The sequence below is a fragment of the Epinephelus lanceolatus genome, chromosome 2, assembly GCF_041903045.1.
Source record: "Epinephelus lanceolatus isolate andai-2023 chromosome 2, ASM4190304v1, whole genome shotgun sequence".
In the NCBI taxonomy this organism is placed as follows: Eukaryota; Metazoa; Chordata; class Actinopteri; order Perciformes; family Serranidae; genus Epinephelus; species Epinephelus lanceolatus.
In genome coordinates, this window is record NC_135735.1 from 40,085,357 (window position 1) to 40,110,520 (window position 25,164).

General features: G+C 39.8%; 1 protein-coding gene across 3 annotated transcripts in view; it reads right to left on the reverse strand.

Annotated features, from left to right (window-relative positions):
- ntrk3b (neurotrophic tyrosine kinase, receptor, type 3b) overlaps positions 1-25,164 on the reverse strand; it is a 257,785-nt gene that overhangs the window by 201,346 nt on the left and 31,275 nt on the right. For all 3 annotated transcript variants that reach the window (XM_033625920.2, XM_078161658.1, XM_033625911.2), the window contains exons 2-3: positions 16,073-16,147; positions 11,074-11,145 (exon numbers count right to left, since the gene is read on the reverse strand). In XM_033625920.2, coding sequence (XP_033481811.1) covers positions 11,074-11,145; positions 16,073-16,147 — 147 coding nt within the window. The remainder of the gene's footprint in view (positions 1-11,073; positions 11,146-16,072; positions 16,148-25,164) is intronic.

Below are 25,164 nucleotides of genomic sequence, written 5' to 3' on the forward strand. Positions count from 1 at the left end.
TTGGGGGCACAATTCTCAGTGGAAACACAGCAATGTCTTAAAATAAATGCTTTTCATGGCACTATCCCTGGTGGAAAAACCATGGCGTGTCACTACATAACACCCATGTTTGGGCAATGACTTGGGAAATCACAACCTTTATGTTTCAGTTGGTCTCAAACAGTGATCTGCAGCTTGGCAGGCATCGTCCACCATCCCCTCCACCTCCCAGTGACAAAGCCAGCTCACATATGACACCACAGTAGAAACACTGAGATGATATGTATGAAACATGCAAATGTAACATATTCTTCGTTTGCAGAAATGTACAAAACAAACATTTTCTCCTGATGACTGAGCTGTCAAGTGCACAATCCTGCCTGTAATATTGTAGTCTTAATAAAACAGTTATTTGCATTACAGACATTACCTTCTGTCTACATGTAATTTTCTTTATTGGTTCTTTGAAGTAAATCTACAGCTCTCAGCTCATCTCACACTGCGAAGTACCCACTGCATCAACAATCTGTAAGATGGACTTTTTAGTTCTATTTAATAGCAGAAAGTAGAAACTAAAACTCTCCTCCTCCTCCAGCCTAACCTATCACCACCCTCTTCCCATGGTGCCAAAGCCTGCAGATAACAAAGAGATATTAGTGGAAAACAGTCCTATTTTATGTTTTGTGGTGTGAAATTACGATGTGAACCTGCCAAGGGAGCCATTTTCTATGTTGTCTGGTAGTTTTATGATCTTCCAAAAATGTGCAAACATAGTGATCACGTCTGACCAACTGAAACTGGTCTAACAGAAGATGAATATGAACACATTTTTGTTCTTCATCTTTATTTGTAAAGCAGATTACCATCTACTGACATTTGTATATTAATTACATGAACTAGTCCATACCCATTGGTAGCTTTATCACCTTCTACCTCTGCCAATCCTCAATGCCTATGTGCAGTTTCACATAGATTGACCACGTCAGTGAGTAGAAAAACATGGGACAGACAGAATGTCTGACTGACAGTTTCCGTGATTATGTACAGCATACCATACCATGACTTGGTCATAACAAAAATTAGAAAAAACCAACAACATTCGGCCACAGGGGGAGCCACAGTGATCGGTCGCATTTTAGCCATTTTTTAGCATTTTTCTGTTGTTATAGCGCCACCCAGTTGCCAATTAGAGTTAAATTTCTCCAGTCACCTTGAGGCGTCCTGTTCTACATATCTACCAAGTTTAGTAAAAATCGATGTGGCGGTTAGGCCTTGGTAAGAAATTAGCCCTATAGCACCCCCATTTTGTTTGATGGGGTCAATATTGGAGGGGTCCCCTCAGATTATGTGTGGTCATATGCCTACAAAGTTGCGTGGTGATCAGTGAAACCCTTGAGATGTTATACACCTTTATGTGATGAGCCACGCCCTCCGCAATATCCATTGCCTTATAGAAGCTCAGTTTTAGTAAGTTTTCCAACTTTTGCCAAGAGGGAACTTTAGATATTGGTCCCTAGATTATGTTCACCGAGTTTCATACAGATCGGTAAAACTTCCTAGGAAGAGATCAATTTTAAGTGTTTTTCAAAAAATTCAAAATGGCGGAAACGTACATATACGTATATTCCAGTATACGTATACATATACTGGATGTTATGAGGTTCTTGAGGCAAATTTGTTCCTCATGAGGAGAGGCATCTCTGTGCAAAGTTTCATGTCTCTACGACATACGGGGCATGAGATATGCCCATTCAAAGTTTGCAATTTCAAGCGATTCCTATAGCGCCCCCCTTTGGCCAATTGATGTAATATTGCTTCATTCGCATCCTCCATGACCCTCTACCACTGAGCCAAATTTCACATGGATTGACCAAGTCAGTGAGGAGAAAAACGTGGAACAGACACACAGACAGACAGAGTTTTCATCATTATATAGTAAGATAAAACAATGAAAAGGACAGCTTCACTACAAGGGCCTGCTCAAGGGGGCAGAATTATGGTGAGAATTACCGATGATGATAACAACAACTCTGTAAGCAGACTACTTGATTACCATAAGCAAATAATTTCAACATCATTTACATAGGAATGATTCTGTTTTTGATCCATATGAGTGGTTGATCACTGTTACCATGAACACTATAAGCAGTTTCCACTGTAAAACCAAAAGCAAAGAGCAAAGTTTGGCGGCACACATTCGGGAAAGTCCAGAGAGAAGAGGTTGGACAGGCATGAAATGGAATACAGAGTACAGACAAGACAGCTTGACATCTCAGCAGCCATTGATGTAACTGTGGACTTACTGGCACTGAGTACGGTCATCTTCTGCAAAGACTGTGCAAAATATTACTGACTGTTCCTTTAATGTCCCCTTATGGTACTTAAGAGGTTCAAGGCTGTTTCATCAGTTTCTCCAGCCACAACAATTGGTGAGATGGGATTTGCTGCTGAGTCACTGGCGCCACTGAGACAAACATGGTAATATGTTTACTTGATGACTGATCTATTTTAAGACCAATATCCAAGAGAAATATTTCAGAATTGCTTGACTAGAGAAAGTTTTCACTTTAATATTAATAAACGGACTCATTTGCACTCGTGGGTTAAGTTAGCAAACACATTTTCTGGACGCTATTGGGCCAAAATTAGACATTTTGTTTGTGTTTGAAGAAGCTGCAAGAGCAGAGACTCATTAACTCTGAAACAGCCCTCTCAGAAAACAGAACAGAGTAAACTCAAAGCCTTCAGAGCCCTGGCTCTCAACCTGGGGGTCCTGACCCACACTAAATGTCATCAAAGCTTAATAGGGGGGTCACAAGACCTTCCTGATTTTGAGTGTTGTAAGAACTTGGAAAAAATATATTTTTACACAGTAGGCCATCTCAGCATTTCATTCATTTCTATGACGAAAACCAAATAAAATCGTTATTTTTAGACAAATAATCAAGATATGAACTTTAAAAAAAAATCTCATAGGATAAGGGCTCTATGGAGACAATATTGACAGAGCTTCCACTACCTGCTAAACAGCCTTCTCCTGCATAAGAAAAGTACACAGTTAAAACAATCAAAGAGGTAATAGAACAACGGACAAACAGAGGAGTGGGAGAGGGAGGAAGAAGAAGAAGAAGATGAATTTATCAAAATGAAGCCTATTAGGTATGATTGTTAGAAATTAAAAACATAATACCAACAGAGAATTGTATAAAGAATGTTCTTAAAATAATCCTTAAATTAATTTCTGAGGCAATATTTACAGTGAATAATCTGCTAAAATTCATCCAAATTGCTCGTTTTACTTCCTCAGCTTCCTGCAGTTATTGAGCTCACTATTTGGGCTAATTGTACAGTTTTCCTGTACTGTTACTGCAATGCATTAGATGTAATATGAAACATCTATAAAATATGTCTGTTCACTCATAATAGAGTCCCTTAAGGAAAAAGGCTGGGCACCAGTGCTTAAGAGAATAGTTATGAGTATATATATGACCTGAATATTAACTTTAAAAAACTGTATTACCATTTTAATAGGTTTCACTTATTTAGACCATTTTATCGAACCTCTTTGCACTTTATGTAAGGAATAATACCACCTGACATGAGTTGAATATACTTATTATCCCACCATGGCCACTTGCCAACAAAATGTCACACATCAAATAAAAATATCCATCACTTACTTTTATAACAAATTTCAACACTTGGTGTTTAATACTTCAGGAAATATATTCTCATGGCCTCAGAGTCCTTGCTGCTTGCACTGCATGGAGTCTCCACTGATTCCCTGGCACCCTCACAGGCAATAACATCAAGACCAAGAGTTGGTTTGGCACATAACCGTGCCATTAAAACCACAATGTGACATTGTTACCTGTGTACAAATTAGACAAACATGACATGAAGTTTTAATTAGTGAGTTTAAGAGGAGCTCATAGGTGGGTGTTGTTGCCTTTGGACAGAGCCAGGCTAGCTGTTTCCAGTGTGTATACTAACTACGCTAACTGGTTACAACTTTATATTTAATATGTGCACATGAGAGTGGTATTAATTAGGGGTGGGTATAGTTTAAAAAATTATGATACCAGTACCTGCACCAGTACCCTTAAATGATACCAATACCAGTGGAGTACTTAATTCTCTACCCATAAAGTGAATGGAGTGACATGTAGTATAGCCATACTTTTGAATGTTTTGTTGACATCTCAGGGCTGAGCTGCCAGTTCCATCAAATACACCAGGCTCGACTTCACTACACCACAGACTGTATGGGTTCTACCTTCTGCTGCAGGAGTGTGAGATCCACACTGAGGACAGTTGATGAGAATCCACCAAGCCGCACACACGTAGTGACAGGGTTATTAATGAGTTTAACAACAGAGTCGAGCTGTTTTGCAGGGGTCCCACCTGGAACAGTCATAGAATTCCTTAACCTCATTTTCCAAGCCTGAAAAAGTCATGGAATTTGTAAAAAAAAATCCTTGAGTTTCAGAAAAGGCATGAAATTGTATTGTGTGGTATGAAATTGTTATAATAATCTTCTGTGGATAACTTTCCACATAATGTAACATAAAGGTGAATTTATTTTCTGTAGCTGTTGATGTAACGTAGCTCTGCTCTGCGTAGCTATGCGTCAGTGTGTTACATTTTGTTTACCATCACGTATGTTTCTTCATTTTCTCCCCATTTTAAGTTTCTCCCTCCATGTATGCCAGCTAGCTGGAATCATGTTTGAATAGTTTGATATGTTTGAATAACACCAAGTAAGTGGGGCAAGAAAAACAATGTTGTGACAGCATAAGGTAACATGTAGGGTAATGATTTCCAAAGTTTCCATACCTATGCCTCACTAATAGTTTTAAATTCTATGGATTTTTTAGGATTGACATGGGCAGCCCAGTGCTTTCAGTTGTCATGCCTTTGATTTTGTTTGAAGTGCTCTCAAAGTAGAGCATGATAGTTTAAAGGTACAGACCATTCCTTTTTTTCCCAAAGAAATCAACAAACCAGCCAACCAAACTGTTGGCGGTCACTCCCTGACTCTGGGATCTCTACTGCTCCATGTCTGCAGGCCATCTATAATAATGTAAGTTGGAGTAACGTGTACTATACAATTGTGTTCATGTTATACATTGTGAATGGTCATGGAAATTTTTATCATGATGGCATGGAGGTGCAGTGGTTAGCAGGAGGGTTCCTGGTTTGAACTCAGGGTGGGGGGTTCGAACCCAGGGTGGGAGAGTCCTTCTGTGCGGACTTTGCATGTCAGCGTGGGTTTTCTCCGGGTATTCTGGCTTCCTCCCACAAAGACATGCAGGTTAGGTTAATTGGTGACTCTAAATTGGTGTTGATGTGAATGGTTGTCTGTCTCTATATGTTAGATAGTCCTGCAGTACCTGCGATAGTCTGGCTACCTGTCCAGGGTGTACCTCGCCTCTCGCCCAATGTCAGCTGGGATAGGCTCCAGCCCCCCGCGACCCCCAGCAGGATAAGCAGTTACGGAAAATGAATGAATTAATGAAAAGTCATGGAAAGCTTTTGAAATTTTATCCATGAAAATGTGTGGGAACCCTGATTTTGATGTCTGTGTGAGTTTGTTGGGACTATTTAATGGCTCGTTATTGGATGTTAGCCACTGCTGTTGTGTGAGCTTGCGCTAAATGGGCCGGTTAGACGTCAAAAAGACTTGCCAGGAGGAAAGCGGCTCCAGAGACAGCACTAACAAAAGGTTTGCTGATCCGGCCAGGAATCAGAAATGTCTGGGATCAGACATATGGCACATTAAGGATCAAATGCAGATATCATTTGACTGGAGACATTTTGATACTACTTAGCACTGGATTGGTTTGGTTGACACCTTAGAGGTATTCATACACAGCTGCAGCACTGATCATCTCATCTAACTCAAGAAAGGCAAAAAGAAAAAGCCAGTTATCAAACTGTTCAATATTATGGTCCATCAGTAGTGGTGTTTAGGACTGTCTTCCCTTAATGGCATGGTGAACATTTACTAACCTATGCTAAGTCACTGCGGAGATGAGGCTGAGGTGAGAGTGTGACACAGCGATGCTCACAGACAAGGTACAATCTTGTGGTATTGACTCTGACCACTGGCTGCTTGTATTATCTGTGGTCTTGGAATCTCAGGCTGTAACCCTAATGGTGCTGTAAATCATTCACCAGAAAAGCATCAGCAAGCAGTACATTTAACAGTTTGCTTATTTTTCTGTTTGCATCTTGCAAGGACATTAATTCAGAGTGCTGCTTAAATATTTGTGTCATGAGTTTATGTTACACAGATTTAATGCTGGAGAGCTAATCACAGCCTGGAGCTTTGTATGTATAACAATGTGTATTTACCATTATGGCATTCAATTGATACTCTCATCTGAGCTGTCTTAGCAGAAAATTAAGAGGCCTGGCGTCTTGCTCGAAGGCACTTTAGCAGGATATAGGGTTATTGAACATATTGGCTGCTGCATGGATTAAATCTCTGTACCTCCTTTGTGCACCAGGATCCTGCTGATGACAATAAAGCACTCCCTCGGGACATAGTATACTGTAATTACCTTTATTTTGGGCTCAAATAAAATATAGCAGACCCGCAGAGGTCACTTCATAATTACAGCACCGATGCTTTGACAGGAGCTGTTGGGAAAATAAACAATGCTACAAAAAATAAAAAAGGACATTAAATATTGCTGAGTTCATTTCTAATGAACCAGGCAGATGTTTTCAGATTATCTGGGCTGGTAGATCTTGTTAACTGTACTGTGCTTTTGTTTGTTTGTTTGTTTGTTTGTTTGTTTTGACATCTGACTGTCATTGCTTTGGTGTGTTTTACACAGCATTCTGTTTTTTTACATTTGTGTCTGACTAGTTACTGTAAAAGCAAGCTTTCCTTGGTTTTTGTTGAATTATTAGGGTGCTACCTTATTGAACTTATGTTCCATTTCCTGTTAACTTCCGGTTGCTATTGTTGGCTGTAGCAAAAACAACGAGTAAAAATTCACAATCCTGACTGATTCAGACAACCTACTATAACGCTGGGAACACGTGTCCACATTAATGAGTTCATATGACCTGACAGCATCACATCCACTGCAGATATGACATTTAAAATGACAATCAGTTCATCACCTTGATGTTTCTATGGTCAAAATGTGCAAGAGTCTGATGTTTAACTCATTATTTCAGTAATGCATGTTATTAAGTTGTTAACATTATTTGCAGTGGCCAAAAACCATCACTCTGGAAGCTAAGTATAGCTTATATTACAACCCTATTCACCTTATTTTTCACAGAAACACAGAGGCAAAACAGAACGCAGCCAGCTTCTGTTTTTTTGTGCGACACTTCCGGTCCAGCACTCTTGACCACTGTGTAAATGGGAATCGCCTTGTTGTTTACTTTGTTGAGTTTAGCTATATATATATATATATATATATATATATATATATATATCACATTTTTCACGTCACTATATCACCGTTTAGACTAATCTGATGTTTGTAAAGTCCATAAACACAATGATTGAACAAACATTACTATTTCTGTGTGTGTAATTAATAACATGGTTATCGTAGATTAGCTGGGCTAACCGTTAGCTGTTAGCTGTTAGCCGTTAGCGGTGTCTGTAATAACTTAATAAATGGTCCGTGAAAAAAATATTTTTTCCAGCGGATGTCTTAGTTACAACATGATTGAGCTAACTGGAGTAGTTTCATGTCGTATCCGACAACGGGAGGCTTTTAACAGATGATGTCCTGATGTTAGCTTTGCTGCTGCTGCAGGCACTGATGCTTTCTAGACATTGTGATTTCCCCAAACTGAATAAATACCACACATAGCAACACAAAACTGCTTTGCTAGCTCAATCATGTTGTAACGGCTGGATGGTTGATGCGTACATGCTGATTCAGGTGCTATCAGAGCCGATCCACGCATCACTATGGCTTATTAATCAACTCAGTCAATAAAAACAACCCGTCCTGTGTTAGGAGTGTATGTTGCTGACAGAAAGAAAGAAAGAAAGAAAGAAAAGGAAAAAAAAAGATAGAAAAGCAGCGTACACCTCACATATCTATTTCTCACAGTTGCGCACACGTTTGGCTGGCATGCAGAAGCACAGTCTGTGTGTCTGTGTGCCGAGGGTGCGAGCCGCAGCTTCAGCTGCTCAGGTAGAGAGGCTGTGTAACCCAGTTTGTTTTTTTGCTGATTTGGTTCTGCAGGTTCTCTGCTAGTACACTGGAGACGGGGATCAAGCAGTTTGTCTCACTCGGGATAGATTGTGCTTTTTGGTTCATAGTTTTTGATTGACGTGCGATTTATTCGCATTTAGAGGGAATTATTTTTACTGGCAATTACCGGATAACGAAAACGTGGGCACAGTTATCTATATAAAATACACAGACTAACTAACTAACTAACTAACTAACTGATTGACTAACATAAACAATTGAAAATTGAAAAAATTAGCTTGCACCGTTAGCTCCGGTAAGGGAAAGCATGAGGGAAAGCGGCTGACCGGAAGTCACGCACAAAAACACGAAAGTTGATCACTATTTACTTCCGTGTTTGAAAATAAGGTGGATACACACCGCTTCAGCTTGACATGCCTGCTGTGCCTCCTCACACTTGCTAACTCATTATTAGATAATTATTGTACGACTGAGAGGCAAGAATACATACTGTACATACAGAATGCATGGCACATGTATTAAACTCAAGCAGCAACCTCAGGGGCTGAAAAATGAAGCCAGACAGGAAGTGCAGTTCCTTAAATGGCCACTTGAGGCTGGCTCCAGAAGCCAGTCAATCCCCATAGACCTCTCATCTTAACTGTACAGCAAAATTAACATATTTACAGCCTGGGTCTGTGTAGCTGATTTCCGTCTTCATGACAACTGTACGGGAGATGAATTTATTTTATAACTCACCCACTAACATTTTATTAGGGTTTTAAGTTACACATATTTAAGGGTGGGACCGCTTGAGTGACAGTAGAGGTGCTGCTACAGTCAGATCCACTCCTCGCTCCTCAACACCCTCATCGTCTTTTCTAAATATGGTCACCTCTGGCTCCAAAAACCAAGATGACAATGATCGAAATTGAGGCGCCAAAATGGGAGTCTGCAAACCATATGCATGACCTCATGGTCCCTACGCTCATTATTTTTATACAATCTATACTCAGACAGGGCTGTCCGATTGGAAAGCATATGACTAGATAAATGAGACTTGGATTTTACTGCACAAGTTGTGTTAGTCTGTGAATGGATGTTTTGATATAGTTTTGCTGTTGTGAAATGCAGACCCCTTTTCCTTCATCAAGAATTTTATTCGTTTTTGGATTCTTCCTTCACCAGAGGCACGGGAGAAAAATGTTTCAATGTAAATTCAGTGTAACATGGGGTGAGCAATTGATATACAAATGGTCATTCTGGAGGTAAAGTATTCCTTTAATGTGTCTTTAACATGTCTGTCTTTAGCCGGAACATGTGATGAAGAGAACAGCTACAAATCTCCTCACAAAAGGAGCAACCAGTTGAGCATTTGATGGCCCCGGCTTTGAGCAGACCTGTCTGACACAGACATCAATGAGGTCGGCCTTCTGAGGCTAAGCTTAGGCATAATAATTAATCTTCTTTGACATCATCATCCTCCGTGTCACCTAGCAACAGTCCATCTGCATTAATGAGATCACAAAAGGAGCCTGTCGCGGACTGTCTGGGGTGGGGCTCTCACTCGTTACAATGCAAATGCCTCCATGTAGGAGAAGTGAAGAACTCACTTGATTTATCCTTTCTATTTGTAGAACATCATTCATCACACTTTTAGCCTGAATCCAATGAGAATTTCATATAGCATGAGATCTTGGAGAGGGGAAAGGCATAAATTAACACTTCTGGAACGATTTTATTTTTGGTTGTGCTATAATGGTTTGTATTATAATGATCACTAACTTCACACTTATTTACCATTACACCACAGGTGAGAACAAAGGGGAAAGAAAGGCATTATCACCCTCTCACCTAATCTTTTCTTATATCTTCAGCTCACTCCCGCACAGCAATTAAGTTCAGGAAGAAAGAGGGAGGAAGAGGTGAGAAGGTTACAATCATTTATTTGTTTTCAGTCTTATGTTAGTAAATCCATCTTCTGGGGAGACAATTAAAGAGATGGGGGGATTTAAATAACTTTCATTAAATGTTGATGAGCTCGATTAGCTCTACCAATCACCTAACTAGATAAAGAGACAAGCAAATACCAACTTTACTTTGAAGAAGTCTATACACATAAACACACGCACACACACACACACACACACACACACACACACACAGCACAGAGGCGTACACACATACTCCAATTCCCAAAAGTCAGTTTGCAAGACGATGAATTTGATAATCAGACTAGTCTTTTCTGTGTTAGGTTCAAAAATGTCAAACACTGAATTTACTTTAGCATCCACATTATAAACTACCGCTTGCTATCTCTCCCACCCACACATATACACACACGCAGTGCAACGTGCACAGATTCAAGCCTAACAGCAGTCATCCGCAGCAGAAAAGAGAGACCAAACTGCCTCTCAGCTGACAACTGGAAATTGCAAATGGCAATGTGTTCAGGTAAAAGACTGTGACTGAGTTCCTCACCGTGTTTACTCCTGGAAAATTGGGGAATAACAGGCTGTCATACGGTGACACATCAGCCTTTGTTAAAGAAATTACTTTGCTCTTCGCGCAGCTCTCTGATGCTCGGCCTCCTGGACATATTGTCCATTTGGTGAGTGCAGGCTAAATGGAACTGCGTCTTTGGCATGTTGCTTTACCGAAGCACAAAGAACCAAGGCAGATAGGAATCCAATTATCCAAGGCAAATAATGGATGTCTCATTTAGGATGTGCGGCTACTGCGACAGTAATGGCAGCGCCACAATTTTCCCGAAGCCAGTCTCTATCAACTGCATCATCTTCTGCTCAACACTAACTCATCTATAGCCTTATGCTTCAAGCTGTCAGGCATTACAGATCATAACAAATCATTTGAGGGCATGGGAAACATGGCTGTCAAAGATAGAATATTTACTCACATGTAGCGTAGGTGTGGGTTCTGAGCGAACGCTCGAGCCTGGATCACCCTCAGGTTGCAATTCATGATAGTTCTGAAATGGAAAAAAAAGATAAAATACAGATGAAACTGTAAAAAATAAATAACCACAACACATAGACATTTCTTTTCTTCCTGGCGTGGGCACATGCATACACACAGAACTTCACTGCTGTGATCATCATGCATCAAGGCCATTTTGATTTTTTTTTTCTTTTTTCTTTTTATTTATTGCTGCTTGCTTATCCTTTCTCGCGCTTGAGCCTCTTTGCTCTTTTTTGCTTTTGTTTTTTAGAACCCTCTCAAGATTTCTTTCACCATTTGTGTCCAAGTTTGTTAATGTTTTTGTCTTTTCCAGTTTGAAAATATTTTGGCATTTGAATAAATCTGCAAATTTAAATGAAAAAAACTTGTGCTCTCAAAGTGCATTTCCAGATATTTTTACATCTTTTAGTCTCTGCTGCAGCCGTCCACTGTAACAAGTCCATGTCTATTCCAATTATTTCAACTTCAATCTGCATGTGTACACCCTGCGGAGCTGGCACTGAAATGAAAATTCACTTTGAACCACCACTTGATGAAAGATTTGTGAACTTGTGTGTCTTTACTGTAAAGTGAGTGGAACCTCTGATTAGAGCATGCATTCCAACACATTTATACATTGTGTTAACTTGTATGGAGTGAAATAACTGTGAAATTAAACTAATCCTCATTTTGCTGGGGGACCCCATGGAATCCTCTAAAGGAGTCCTGGAATTCCCAGCGACCCAGTTTGGAAACCACTGTTCTGGGCTACAATGGTAATGACTTCTAATCTTGTAATCACAGATGTCTGTCTCCAAAAGAAGTCATTGACATCATCAGCGAGCGCCTCATAACGCAGTGTGCTGATTATACCCAGCTGTTGATGCCAATTACCTTCTAGATGTCTGATCATGCCTCTGTGGTGTTTGACAGGGACATCACGTTTCATCACCCGAAAGTTCCCAAAGTGGGGCTCTGGGACCTTCAAGGGTCCTTCAGAGGTTTTGGGGCCCTTGGAAATCTTCTGATGGGTTCCCCAGAAATATTACAAACAATAACTTCACTGTTATTTCACTCCGTCGAAATTAGCATAGCAATGTTCAGAGATGACTGTTGAGCTTTGGTTATTATCCTCCCAGCAGTAATGACAATTATATTGAACACAATCATCTCTGTAAACAGCAGTGATTTGATGTTTGCTGCATTTAATGTGGAGTCTTAGACAACTCTGAAAGTTTTGAGAGGCGGACATTTAGCTTTCCAAGTCACACAAAGACCCAACTAAAAGGCCACAGCACTTCACCAAAACTTGTTGTTTTTTTTTTCTTCCTTAAAGAGTGCCTTTGTACTACCTTGAAAAATTGGACACACTGCCTGTTCTTCTCCTCTTCTTAGAATATTCAGTTTTTTTTATCATTTTATCTTTGCCAGATAGAAATTAGATAAAAAAAAAAACAAGGTAAAAATCTACTTGAACATGCAATACCAGAATTGTGGTAAATGCCAATTGGCAACCAGCTAAAGTAAATCTTAGCACAATCATGCGCCAAAGTAGCAGGGATGAGTCCAGTTATATTCTATATTTTTCTATTTATAGTTTATAGTATTTTTTTGAAGTGGGGCTGTATGAGGTACTTATCCATTGTATTTTCTGTGTATCCAAAGTAAAGCTGGGCAATAAATTCATATCATATCAATATCTTGATATCACCTGAGATTTATTTTAACATTTTAAGTGTTGTCTTTTCCTGGTTTTAAAGTCTGCATATCAGTAAGTGATGTAATTTTCTTAACTTATCAGACCTTTATTTGTCTTTACCCACATATTCATTATATCCACATTAGTGATAATTATTTATTAAATAGGAGTGTAAGGGCTGATTTAAGATCAATGTTAGAAACAGAGACAGTGACAGACAGAGCCCTCTGTCCGAAGTCTACATTTATTTTGGCCATATGTGTGCACATTTCCCAAAAGTTTAAGGATACGGACAAAACAGAGCAGTACCACTGGAGATCGTGGAAGCAATGTAGCGTATTTCAAGCAAGATACGACCATGACAAAGGTATTTAAGCAAAGACGCTGCTACCTCCTTATTTTTAATATTTTTTGTGACAGCTGTAGATAATAGGAAGCACTGTGTTGCTCTCTTTAGTGATTTATCAAAAGCCTATGATACAGTTAATCATTCCCTCCTCCTGCAAAGACTATCAAATATTGAATCTGATTCACAAGCCATTAGATGGTTCAACAATTACAACTGGGATAAAAGTGTCCCACGAGGTTCAGTGTTAGTACCAGTGCTATACACTGTATAAATGATATAGCTTTGTCTCTGCAAAACTGTAATGTCGACTTTTATGCCGATGACACTATTTTATATTGTTAGGCTGACTCTGTAAATTCGGCTACTGAAAACCGGCAGCATTCTTGCAATGCTCTGCAAAATGCACTTATAAATCTCAAACTTGTATTAAATGGCAACAAAACAAAATGTATGCTGTCCTCCAGAGCCAAACACATTAACCACAGAACTCTTCAAATCTGCACTCTAAATGGTACAGCCATTGAACAAGTTCCACATTATAAATATTTAGGCATCTGGATTGATGACAAATTCACTTTCAAACCATATATTGATGCACTCACAAAAAATGCAAATTAAGCCTGTTTTTTATACAGAAAGAAGTCATCTTTTCTTATATCTTTAAGAAAGAAGATTGTGGAAGCAATCTTTCTGTGAGTGCTAGACTATGGTGATGTAATTTATCTCCATGCCGCAGCCTTCACTCTTATGCCCCTTAATGCTGTTTACCATTCAGCCCTTAGATCTATAACTGGGGACAGCTATGACACTCATCATTGTTTTCTTTAAAAAAGTGGGTTGGCCTTCTTTTTCTATTAGAAGCATTTGTTGTTATTTATTCATAGGGGACAAAACATTGCAAAAATTGCCTTCATATTTGACATCACACGTAACACATACCACACATTCGCAGGACTGGTTATTACTGCAGGTTCCTAGAACTAACACTGATTTGGGAAAGACTGCTTTAAGATTCTTTGACACCATACACCTGGAATGAATTGTAGTGTACTTTGAAGCTTGATACTCTAATTCCAATTCAATTGGTTAATTCAGAAATCTAGTGAAATACCTGATGGATGTTAATGGTGACTTTTTTTTTTTAACTTGTTTTAACTGGCTCATTATTATATTATATTATATTACATTGTACTTTTTAATTGGTTGTTTTATGTCTTCATTTATGTATTTAGGTCTCTCTTGAAAATGAGATCTCGATCTCAACAGGACTTACCTGATTAAATAAAGGTTTATATAAATGGCGGAACGTAATGAAATGGTAATATATTGAAAATAATTCTCCATCCACATGTCGGGATGTATATAATGGCCACATATAAAGCTGCCATCTACTAGGCTGCCTCTGTTAAAAGATACAATATTACAACCTCCTCCACCGTCGCCTTGTTTGTTGTTGTGTAAAACATTTGACTATGCCCTTTAGTGCCATCTATTGGCTGTAACTGTGCCATCGTAAAGGAAGACACATTTATTTTCGTACGTGAAGGGAGTATAAATGAGCCTTAAATGTTTTGTAAAAGCACCAATAGTCAACCCTCTAGTACCGTCAAAATATCGTTATACTTATTTGTTCAAAAATATAGCAATGTTTGATTTTCTCCATCCAACCCTAATCCAAAGTCTGACATATTTTATTCTTCTGTGTCAGAGCTCCATTGCTGTCCAACAACTATCAATGCAACAATATTGTAGAAAAGCGAGGATAATCTTTTGTGGAAGAATATAATAATGAGCTGTTGAGGAATGCAGTCAGTTTCCTTTTTTAAGAGATGAAGCATACAGTCAGATGATATCAGTGTTTACTTTAATTATGCATACTTTTTTATTTGATTCAAGTAAAGATGAATGAGGTCAAATTAAAATCCAGGTGGAAGGTATTCTAAAGTGACTTTTTCCTCACTCATCTCTCCATACTGCTAACAGGCCCACAAGGAAGCATCAAACAAGGTAACAGCCATCCATGGGAAGGTAACCGACTCCAGCCAGGGAGGAGCCAGTGTCCCCAGACAAGGCAGCAGGAGAGAGGTGGTGGTAATGAGAAAAATGCTAATTTAGTAGTGGAGATATTGCACTTGGCCTCCCTGATGAGGGATCAAGGGGATCAGGGGAGAGGCCAGCTCTGACTTTGGAGGGCAAAGGAGAATACGGTTCTCTGCAGAGAAGGAGAAAGAAATCAAGAGGAAGAGGAGGTCGGGAGGCAGCGGCTGAGGGAGCAGTGACAGGGTGAGCGGAATGTAAAGGATGTGGCCTCATAGTGTACGGTAGCAAAGCAGGAAAGGGAGAGGAACATTGCTTTAAGAAGTGAAGATGAGAATTAAAAAAAAAAATCACAACGCTACAGCAGGGACCTCTAATTCAATTTTCCCTGCTGCTTTTTAGCATTATTTGATCAGTGGCTAAGCAAAGCGAAGGGGATGTTCCACCGGCGTGTGACTGTCGAGAATTAAAAGCCTGTTTAAACATCGGCTTGTGTTAGGATCAGAAACACACCCTTCACTCCCTCTTCTCTCTACACACCCTGACTAACACCTTGTCATCTCCTCTGAGAATTAGCCGGGATTGTGTCACATTCAGAGAAATATCGGACATTAAATCCCAATGCCTCGTCGGTGACGCCACAGCTGCAGCCACTTGTACTCTGAGCTGAATTACTGCTCTCATATAGGAGAAAACCAGTGGCCTCTCTGTATCAAGCAGGCAGGCGACCTGATGGAAAATAGGGATTAACAGCGGTACAGGTTCCACTGTCCTTTTCCCACATCTGCAACACAGCAGGAGTGAAATACAGTGAAGTGTCTCTATCATAGGTCTGCCCTCACTCCCCCTCCAGATAACAGCATCAACACTCACAGTCTCTGTAGTCCAGTGTAGAGCTCCATATCGACGTCTCTCAGAGTCTGCAATCCCGTCCAGTTCTCTATGTGTCTGTAAACAGAGAGAAAGAGAATAGTAAATGAGAGGTTCCTGTTCGTTTGAGGAGAAAGGAAAACAATCCGGGAGATATGACAGGAGAAAACCTTCTTTTTTTTTTTTTTTTGTCAGTCCCAAGTTGCCCAACAACTGACTTTGTGTTGTCAACGTTTTTAAATCCATATTCATTTAAATTGCAATTATTGGAACAGTTCTGACAGAGCGCTCTCTGCTGCCCTCTGATAGATTTAATTGCCAAGAGGCGGCTTCTGAAGCTTAATCTATGGGAAGGGGGGAGTGTGAGGGGGGGCCGACCCAATAAATACTGCAGATGACTTTACTTTGTCTAATACTATCACTAGACTGCCAGGGAAAAACTCTCTCTATGTGACGGGATAAAAGAGGTGAAGCTGGCGTCTTTAAATTAGCTCCAGGACAAAGAACATTTGTAAATGATTTGTTTGTTATGGTTGGGGAAAGGAAATAGGCAACACACATAGGGCACACCGGTTTCAATTAAGCCGGGGAAATGAGAAGATGTAACAGTAGACCTGGCAAAGGCTTCATTGCTTTGTTTTGGAAAGGGGAAAATATCATTAAACGCTAAAGGGAACTTCATCCTAAATGTCAAATTTCAAATTAGGACTATGAACACATCAATCAGGGATACACATAGATGTTTATACTTGGCAGCATGACAGCTGATTGCCTGTTTGCTGCAGCACAGATATAGTAGAGACACATACATACATACTCATCCATAGACACAGAAACACATACCAATCTTGCAGCCTAAACCTGAGATTTGAATTGCACTGACATTTCATCGTTCAGTATGGGCTCTGCAATCAGATAGCAGTTTGTATTTTATGACAACAGCAGGAAAATAACATTCCTGCAATTGGTTTTGGCAAACTTGCTCCTGTAGCATATCTTTTGGCTCTTGTGCATCTGGTGTACAATGATGAGCCGGCTTCTGAGACATTCTGTTTATTTGAGCACTGAGCTCGGGGGGTGCATCACCTGCTTTGGTGGGGAGGAGAACACAGGTCTGCCAAATGTAACCAGCACCGGTAAAACCTTGCTTTGCATGACATTATTGTTGGCTACTAGGCTGCCAATTTTTTTTATGAAGGCTGGCAGGTGGAGGTAGTTAGCAATAAGAGAACACGAGTGATGCCGTTTCAGGTCGTTTATCCAGTAAATGAGTCTTAAAATTTAGATTAAATCCAGATTACCAGCAATTCAGATTGTAATGTGAGCTGAGTCACAGGACATTGTGCTTTAATGTGCCAAATGGTTTTGGACATTGTGAACGTAAACATGTGACTAAGACTGTTGTTACTAAGTGGAAACTTCTCTGGCTGGAAACTGAAGCAAACACACAAATACCAAAAACTGCAGTTCCTTGAATGGCCACCAGAGGCTGGCTCCAAAAGTAGTCAATCCCTATAGACGCTCATGTTTAAATGCCCAATTTTAGAAAGTGGCGATAATCATGTTTACAGCCTGGTACAAAACACAGTTTTGTTCTCTGTAGCTTATTTTCACCTTCATGTCAACTGTACAGGGGGGGAATTTTTATATAAGTCATCCGGCTTAAAGTTACGCATAATCAGGAGCATCACCATAGTCTATGAGTTGGATCCACCCCTTGCTCCTCCCTAGCTCCAACTTTTCCGAGATAGCTTTAGCCAAAGTGCCAAATTCGAGCCTCCAAAATGACCACGTCCATTATTTTTAGACAGTCTATGGTTTTTAAATTGAGTTTGTTTGCTTGACAAGCAGGGTGGAGGGCTTGGCATCCAAAAAACATTTTCACGTGCTGGATAAAAAAAAAAAAAGAAGGGGAAGAAGGGAGCAACTTGGTAAAAAATAGATTTTGAAAATTATTTCTAAAAAGCTAGGGGAAAAACTATATTAATACTTATCATTATTATATATTTAAAATTATTTGTAATTTTTAAGATCATTTTTCCTTGTGTTTTTGTTTGTTCTTAACTTTCCTTTTTTTTGTTTTTTTTTTTTTACTATTTTTCTTGTTTTTAATTTTCTCTGTCTACTAATTTCATGCTAATTTTTGGGTCATTTCGTCTTTCGTTGCTCATTGCCTTCTACCCATGTTTTTGAAAGAAACCAAGCTAATTTGCTCAGGTTTCACAGGGTTAAAAGCCCCTAGTAGTTTTATTTGTGCAATGTTTCAATCTAACAGAGATCTTCGTCAGGCATTTTGTACTCACCATCACAAAGCAGAACAAGAAATATTAAGACCTTAAAGTTGCTTTGTGATGGTGACTTCAAAATGCCTGACGAAGATCTCTGTTGGATCAAAATGTGGTATGATTAAAACTACTGAGAGCAAATAAAGTGTTTGGAACTCCTGTCTGGTTCTTGCCTTTGTTTGTTTGACAAACCAGATTTGTCTGCCCCACCCCCCACTGGTCTGCTTTCATACTACTTTAGCACCATACTGGTTCACAATTGCTTGCGACGCCATCTTGTAAACCAAATGCGCTCTGTTTACCACTGACTTTGCTATCCGTTTTGGTGCCATTTATGTTTGTTATTTCAAGTGTCTACAACAGTTAACTGTTAGCAATAACAGTTAGCTAGCTAACAACTATCCAGAACTTAAACACAAATTAATGGATGAATCACTTTTATAAATTAATTATAAACTTGCCATCACAGGCTCTCGTCCCCGTTGCTCTTTCACTCACACAGATCATTTAATCGTCAAACTGATCTGATCTGCCCAAGACACATGAAGTACTGTGCGACATGTAAACGTGGATATTAGAATTAGAACAAGCCAGCTGAGCTACAAAAACACAAAGGTATCCAACTTTTAAATATGCACTGTAAAATATCAATAGTAAAATGAAATGCTAGCATTTAGGGGCATTAGCAACTGGGTGCTAATAGACGCTGCCAGTATTACCAGTGTTACATAAGCCCACTCATACAGCAGACAGTCACTTACTCACAGAAACAATCATACAGACAATCAAGGCATTAAAGCTGACTGCCACATAAAAGCTAAATGTGTGTTTGTAGGCAGGAATGTGAAAGTGTGGCTTAAAAATGTGTGGTGGCTGTAACTGCTTCATGCCAGCAGAGTAACACTGCTGATGTTGAGATTAGTGTTGAACTGAAGGCAGCTGATTCTGAAAGCAAGGAGCTGAGTCATTAATGTGACCTGCAAGCAGACATGACAGATTCCCCTCGGAAGGCTTTGCTTACTCACAGTACTGCTGTGTTACCCCGGGGACTGGGGAGAAAGTCTATACACTGGGGTCTCATGTGCTCAAAGACCGGAAACATGGGTGAGGTTGCACTGATCAAAATCTTACAAGTTAAAGCCCAAATCATTTAGGCTAGGCCTATAGTGTTTTGACATTTTGAGGTGGGCAATTTGCAGACAATGCACTTAAAAACTTCAGAAGAGAGGTCAGCTGTTAGAAATATGCAGTCAATAAACCCAATCTTTCACTGCCTGTGCCTTTAACAGTGGGTGAAGTGACAAATGTTTGAAACGTCTGTGGCTTCAAACAATTTACTTTAATATTCAGAATCAATTTTGCATCAATTCTAACAACGTAATTGTAGCCCTAGCAGCTCAGAGGAAACATTAATGTTTGTCTCACATGTAAATTAAATCAGGCTCAAGTCACAGAAAAGAAAGAAAATAACAGCAACAGCGAGAAGAGCTGACTTACTGAAAGAGTCTGCATCTCATTTAACCAACACATTTTGGCAGGGAGCCTTCATCAGACTGCTTTACAGAATCTGAAAACATGCAGCTTATACAAACACCACAATATGGCTGAATCTGTGTTAATTATCCAATCAGGACTGGACACATGTTTGGCAAACCTCTAAAGGATGTTGCACCCCTAATACAGACATTTCAAAATAAAAGTACTCGAAAAAATGTTAAACAGTAGCAGCTGCAACACAAACCACAAGAGAATAAAGGCACAGAAAAGCTGGGTAAATACTAAAAACCAGCAAAATAAGCTAAAAAAAAAAAACTCTTTTACTGAATAATTGAATAATAGTCCCTAATGCAAAAATCCTCAGTCATCCCTCTTGGATCTCAGCTTGTGAAATGAAACATCCAGGCAGCCACTTTCCATTTCCTCAGTGTCACGGACCCTCTGCCCCAGATTGATGAATCAATTGATCTTGGGACCAAGGAGGCGAGATATTTAGCATTAGAGAGTTTTTACAGTTTTTCAGTTTTGCAGTTTCAGGCAAGAAATCTGACAACTGAGATGAAAGCAAGGCCTTGTTTGTTATTGATTTTCAGAGAATCATGTGATACTCTGAAAATGAGGTGAGCACACATTAAGTCCTCAGGGAAAAAAGGTGAGCATAAATCAGCAGGTGCTGGGCTGGCGGCCTGTCTGCGACCTGCCAAACAGCAGTGGACAAACACTAATTTGTAACGAGAAACTGCTTTATTCTTTTTTTTTTTACCAGTTTTAATCACCTGGACTGTTTGAGTTGGAGAGAATGAGACCTCTGCGGATAATTTAGCTCCCGGTGAAAATCTTTTAAACAAAAAACACTGAAGGAATTCTATCCTGGAGAAGTTTCAGCTGGTTGCAATCTGCAGTCCTCACCACTAGGTGCCACTAAATCCCCCTAAATCTTACACGCTGTTCCTTTAAGGGGCTTGATACAAAACTCAGAGCATACGGGTTCTCTGGACATGGTTCTTGACATGGAGTTGGCTGAGCTGGCAGCTAACAGCTAACAGTGCCAACTCCATAAACACTGCTAAACAGCGGCAGCAGTGGGGCACCCACTAGCTCACCTGGTAGAGCAGGTGCTCCATGTAAAAAGGCTGTGTCTGTGCCGCAGTAGCTGTGGATTCGATTCCTCTGGTCCTTTGCTGCATGTCATCCCCCATCGCTCTACCCCTGTCACGCTATATCTGTCCTAGCAAATTAGCAAATAAAGCCAAAAAGCCCCCCCAAAATATCTTAATAAAACAACTGCAACAGTGCTAACAGAGCTAATGGTGTTAACCAGGGGGGACTTGGAAGATGGGTGCTACCCTTCTCAGATTACGCCATCATAGTATCAGTGGTAACTGATACTGATACTGACCATTGTATAAGTACGCTGCAATATACACATGCAATAACATGTAGGTGCGGCCGGGCTGTCTACCACAACAGGCAGAGAAGCTCTGAATACAACACACACAGGTATTAACTTGACTTCATTCTCTGCTCAGGAGCCATTAATTCAATATGTCTTTAAATAGCAAATAGTCATTTTCTGCTATACAAATGCTCTGAATGTCACATACAGAACCTTTAAGTCACAAAAAAGTAAATTTCTTTGATTCTAATACTGCCGAAAATTTCATTACATAGAGAAATGGATACAAAACTAAAGTAAAAGAGTCTGAGCCCAGAGTCCCAAAAATGATTGGCAAATAAGAAACAGCTTAACAGTTTTCTGTCATATCTAAAGAGCTGGTGTGCACTGAACCTCGCTCAGATCTCAGCAGTTGTTTCTATTCACATTGTTCAGGCTAACTTGATGCAATAGTTGACAGTTTTATACTGTTTCTATCCTCATTGGGAAACAGCTTTTTTTTGGCATGTACAGTGATTAAATACACAAGGCAATATGACAGGCTCGCATCAATGGGACATAATTTCAATAATACTGTATACTAGATACTGACGCAATATTGTGATATGAAAAAAAGTCTAATTTATGTGAGCACAAAATGTTTTCATTTGCAGCTCCGCTTTATGCCCTGTGATAAAATTTAGCACCATCCCCATTTTCATCAAGCTGCTGTCAACAAACAGGAACAGAGGAAGCAGAGAACAACCTCCCTGCGGACCTGAGCATGTTGTCTGCTCAGAACCTCTGATTGTCCGCGGCACATTGAATATGCATGTGGATAAGACTGCTGTGAAAAGATGGATATGAATAACAAAGATGCTATGATTATACAGGGCCATTCAATCTCTGTCCTGTTATTCCCACGTCCTAGGAGGATGCACAAATAAAATGGTACAAAAATAAAAATCAACATTATTCCAAAGGTAATGGAGATGCTAACATTTTACATTTCAGGCCATTGAAGAAGACACTCTCATCTAGACTTACAGTGATTTAGACAGTACAATAATTTTAAATTGCTGCTTTGTCAAAATGAATATTACACAGAAGAAAAGAGATTTGAGTGATGGAGAAAAGGGGATGAGCGTTTTTTTTTCTCTTGGCAACACGAACAGAATGAAAGTCTGTCTCTCTTATTTCTGCCTCTTCTCCCTTATCTGTCTCAAATTATTTGTTCTCTGTACGGTATTTCATAACAATTCAGATTTCTTGAAGGGCTTTCTAAATAAATCTTCCATGACAGGACTTGATTAATAACTGGCAGGAACGGAGGAAATGAGCAGGATACTATCAGGACAAATTGTACAGGCAGATCTACTGGCTTGCTCTCTAACATAAAAGCCTATGAAATTGCAGCCACCTTCCATCTGCTTTAGAAAATGGCCTCCAACAAAGTACAATCTGAACTGGGTGGCAGGGTGGTTCAGTGCTTGAGGAGAACACCCTGGAACCAAACAGTAACAGATTCGATCCCAGCAACAGCCATCTGTTGTGTTGAAGCGGCCCTGGGCAACGCACTGAACCCCTACCTGCTTGTTCTGAGCTCCTGTGAATACAAGCACCAGAAAAAAGACAGTTTTTCATGTCTTAATAGGTGAAAACAACAAGTACAAAGGCAGAACTTGAAAGAATAGAAAGATATAAATTCAAACATCACAAACAGATAGCTCTGAAATAAAAGTCATTTGGAGGCTATTTTCTGTCTTTTTTCGCAACTGCAGTTGATGCATGGAAGTTTATTAGTGACTAAACTATTAAGCGAGCACTGAATAGTTCTGAGCAGTAATGTGCGATTCAGGATTTGAGGGACTGCAAGAAGACTTATATTGGAGGACTTCATATTTCTAGGCAAACAGTAGGACTTTCTTGCTCAGTGCTGTCTATGTGCATTCTCTCACTTTGGCTATTTGTATGTTAACAACAATCTCTAAACACATCAGCTATTGGTCTGGTGACGATAATGCTCTAGGGACGAGGGACAATATTTTGGGCCAATCCGGTGCAGCCAACAGATATCTGAGCCAAGACTTCCTCTCCATTGACCAGTCATTTCAGACTAGTCTCTATCAACAGATATCTGTGTAGGAATGCCGATAAATTTAAAAAAAAAAAAAAAATTCAAGCTCATTCGTTGTCAACAATAGCCTGTGGGTTCCGAGATTGTATTTTAGCCAATGTGTTTCACATCTCCACCTGGACTGTCTACCTGGGTCCATCCAATCCTAAGAAGGCGTCACTTCCAGATGACTATGTCAATGGTCTGGTTTGATGGCTGCTAGCAATATGAAAATCACACATTAAAAAGAAGACTACAAATTTCTGTGACTCAACTGACCCTGAACAGCAGCTGGCAATATGTCAGGTAAGGACACACACACACACACACACACACACACACATGAATGCAAAAAAATGAAGAAAACCAAACCTGTTCTCAAAATGTGAATGATGGGCAACAGTTTCAGAGTTGGTGTGTAAACATTAAAGATATATCAAGAGGTTTTTAAATCTGCAACAATATTGGACCAAAAAGTCAGACTTTGTATGCAAAGGCCTTAAGCCCAGTATTTACTCGCCTTTAAGTTCAACCAAATTGTGAGGAAAATATCTGGATTGTTTTGACCAAATGTTCCACTTTGTGCACCAGCTATTTGTCTGTCTACTATTTGGCTCTGGGCAGGTAGCTTATTCAAAGTCAGGTGGCAATTCTCAGTGTTTTGTTTTTGTCACTACAGGTATCCCCTTTCACATTACATGTAGCCACTTAATCCATTGTTGACTTGAATAATTAATCAGTACATCTTTAAATCTGCTTTGGGTTCACATCGTGGTTTAGTCATGATCTTCTGTATCTTTGGAGACCTTTAGCAAGACACTTCCCTTTACTCCAAACATCTGCTCAGTTAGAAAGCATGGTTTGCAACTTCAGTCAGTCTTGAATAAGATTAGAAACATGTGATTAGCTAGAGAGCCATACCTGGGAAATGAAGAAGTATGTTGTGTTGTGATGTACATGATGTGGTTTTGATGTTACACTATCACTACACTGATCCCTCAGCTGAAATGTGTGGTAATATAAGAACAAGATACATGAGGCTCCCAGTGGTGCAAACACCAAATATCTTCTGTTTCTTGGTAATCTCCTCTGATTCTGCCCATTGTTTCCAATACCGCTGTCTGTCTGTGATTTACGACTTTGTTGGGATGATCTACAACGCTCGCACCACCGCTTTAATGGGAAAATGTTTAATAAAATAGAATGTCTCTGGTGTGTTTCTGGGATATTGATCTACATTCTGCCTCCCTCTCTGTTTTCAGAGGCAGAGCAGCAGTCTTCCACAGCCCAAACACTTCAGAGTGGGGATGCAGAGGTGAAGTAGCACTCCTCTAGATTAAAGCACACGCCTAACATCAATCAGATAACCTGTTTTTTTGTTGTTGTTGCTTGTTTGTTTTTTGTTTTGTTGCTTGACTCATAAGTGTTTGCAAGCTGCATTGTAAAGATGGAGCTGGGAGACGTATTAAAAGGACACGGAGGAAGTAGCGATGATGAAAAACAGGAAAAGGAAGCTATTTCCCTCAACATTTACTGCAACTGGTAGGCTGGAACAAGTCATCCCCCAAACCAATCATAAGGGACATTTGGCATTCAAAGCTTGTAAATAGGAATCAAGTATTTCGATCTCTCCAGTTTCACTCACTGAGACAAACCCGCGGCTGCTACCTCTATGCAAATGCAATCACACGCACAGGCAGACAGATGTACAGGCTTCCCTCCTAATGTATGAGCCTATGAAATTATATCCGCCTTCCATCTGTTGGTCAGAATCTGATTTATAAAATGGCTTCCAACAGTATTAATATACAAAGCCAACTGG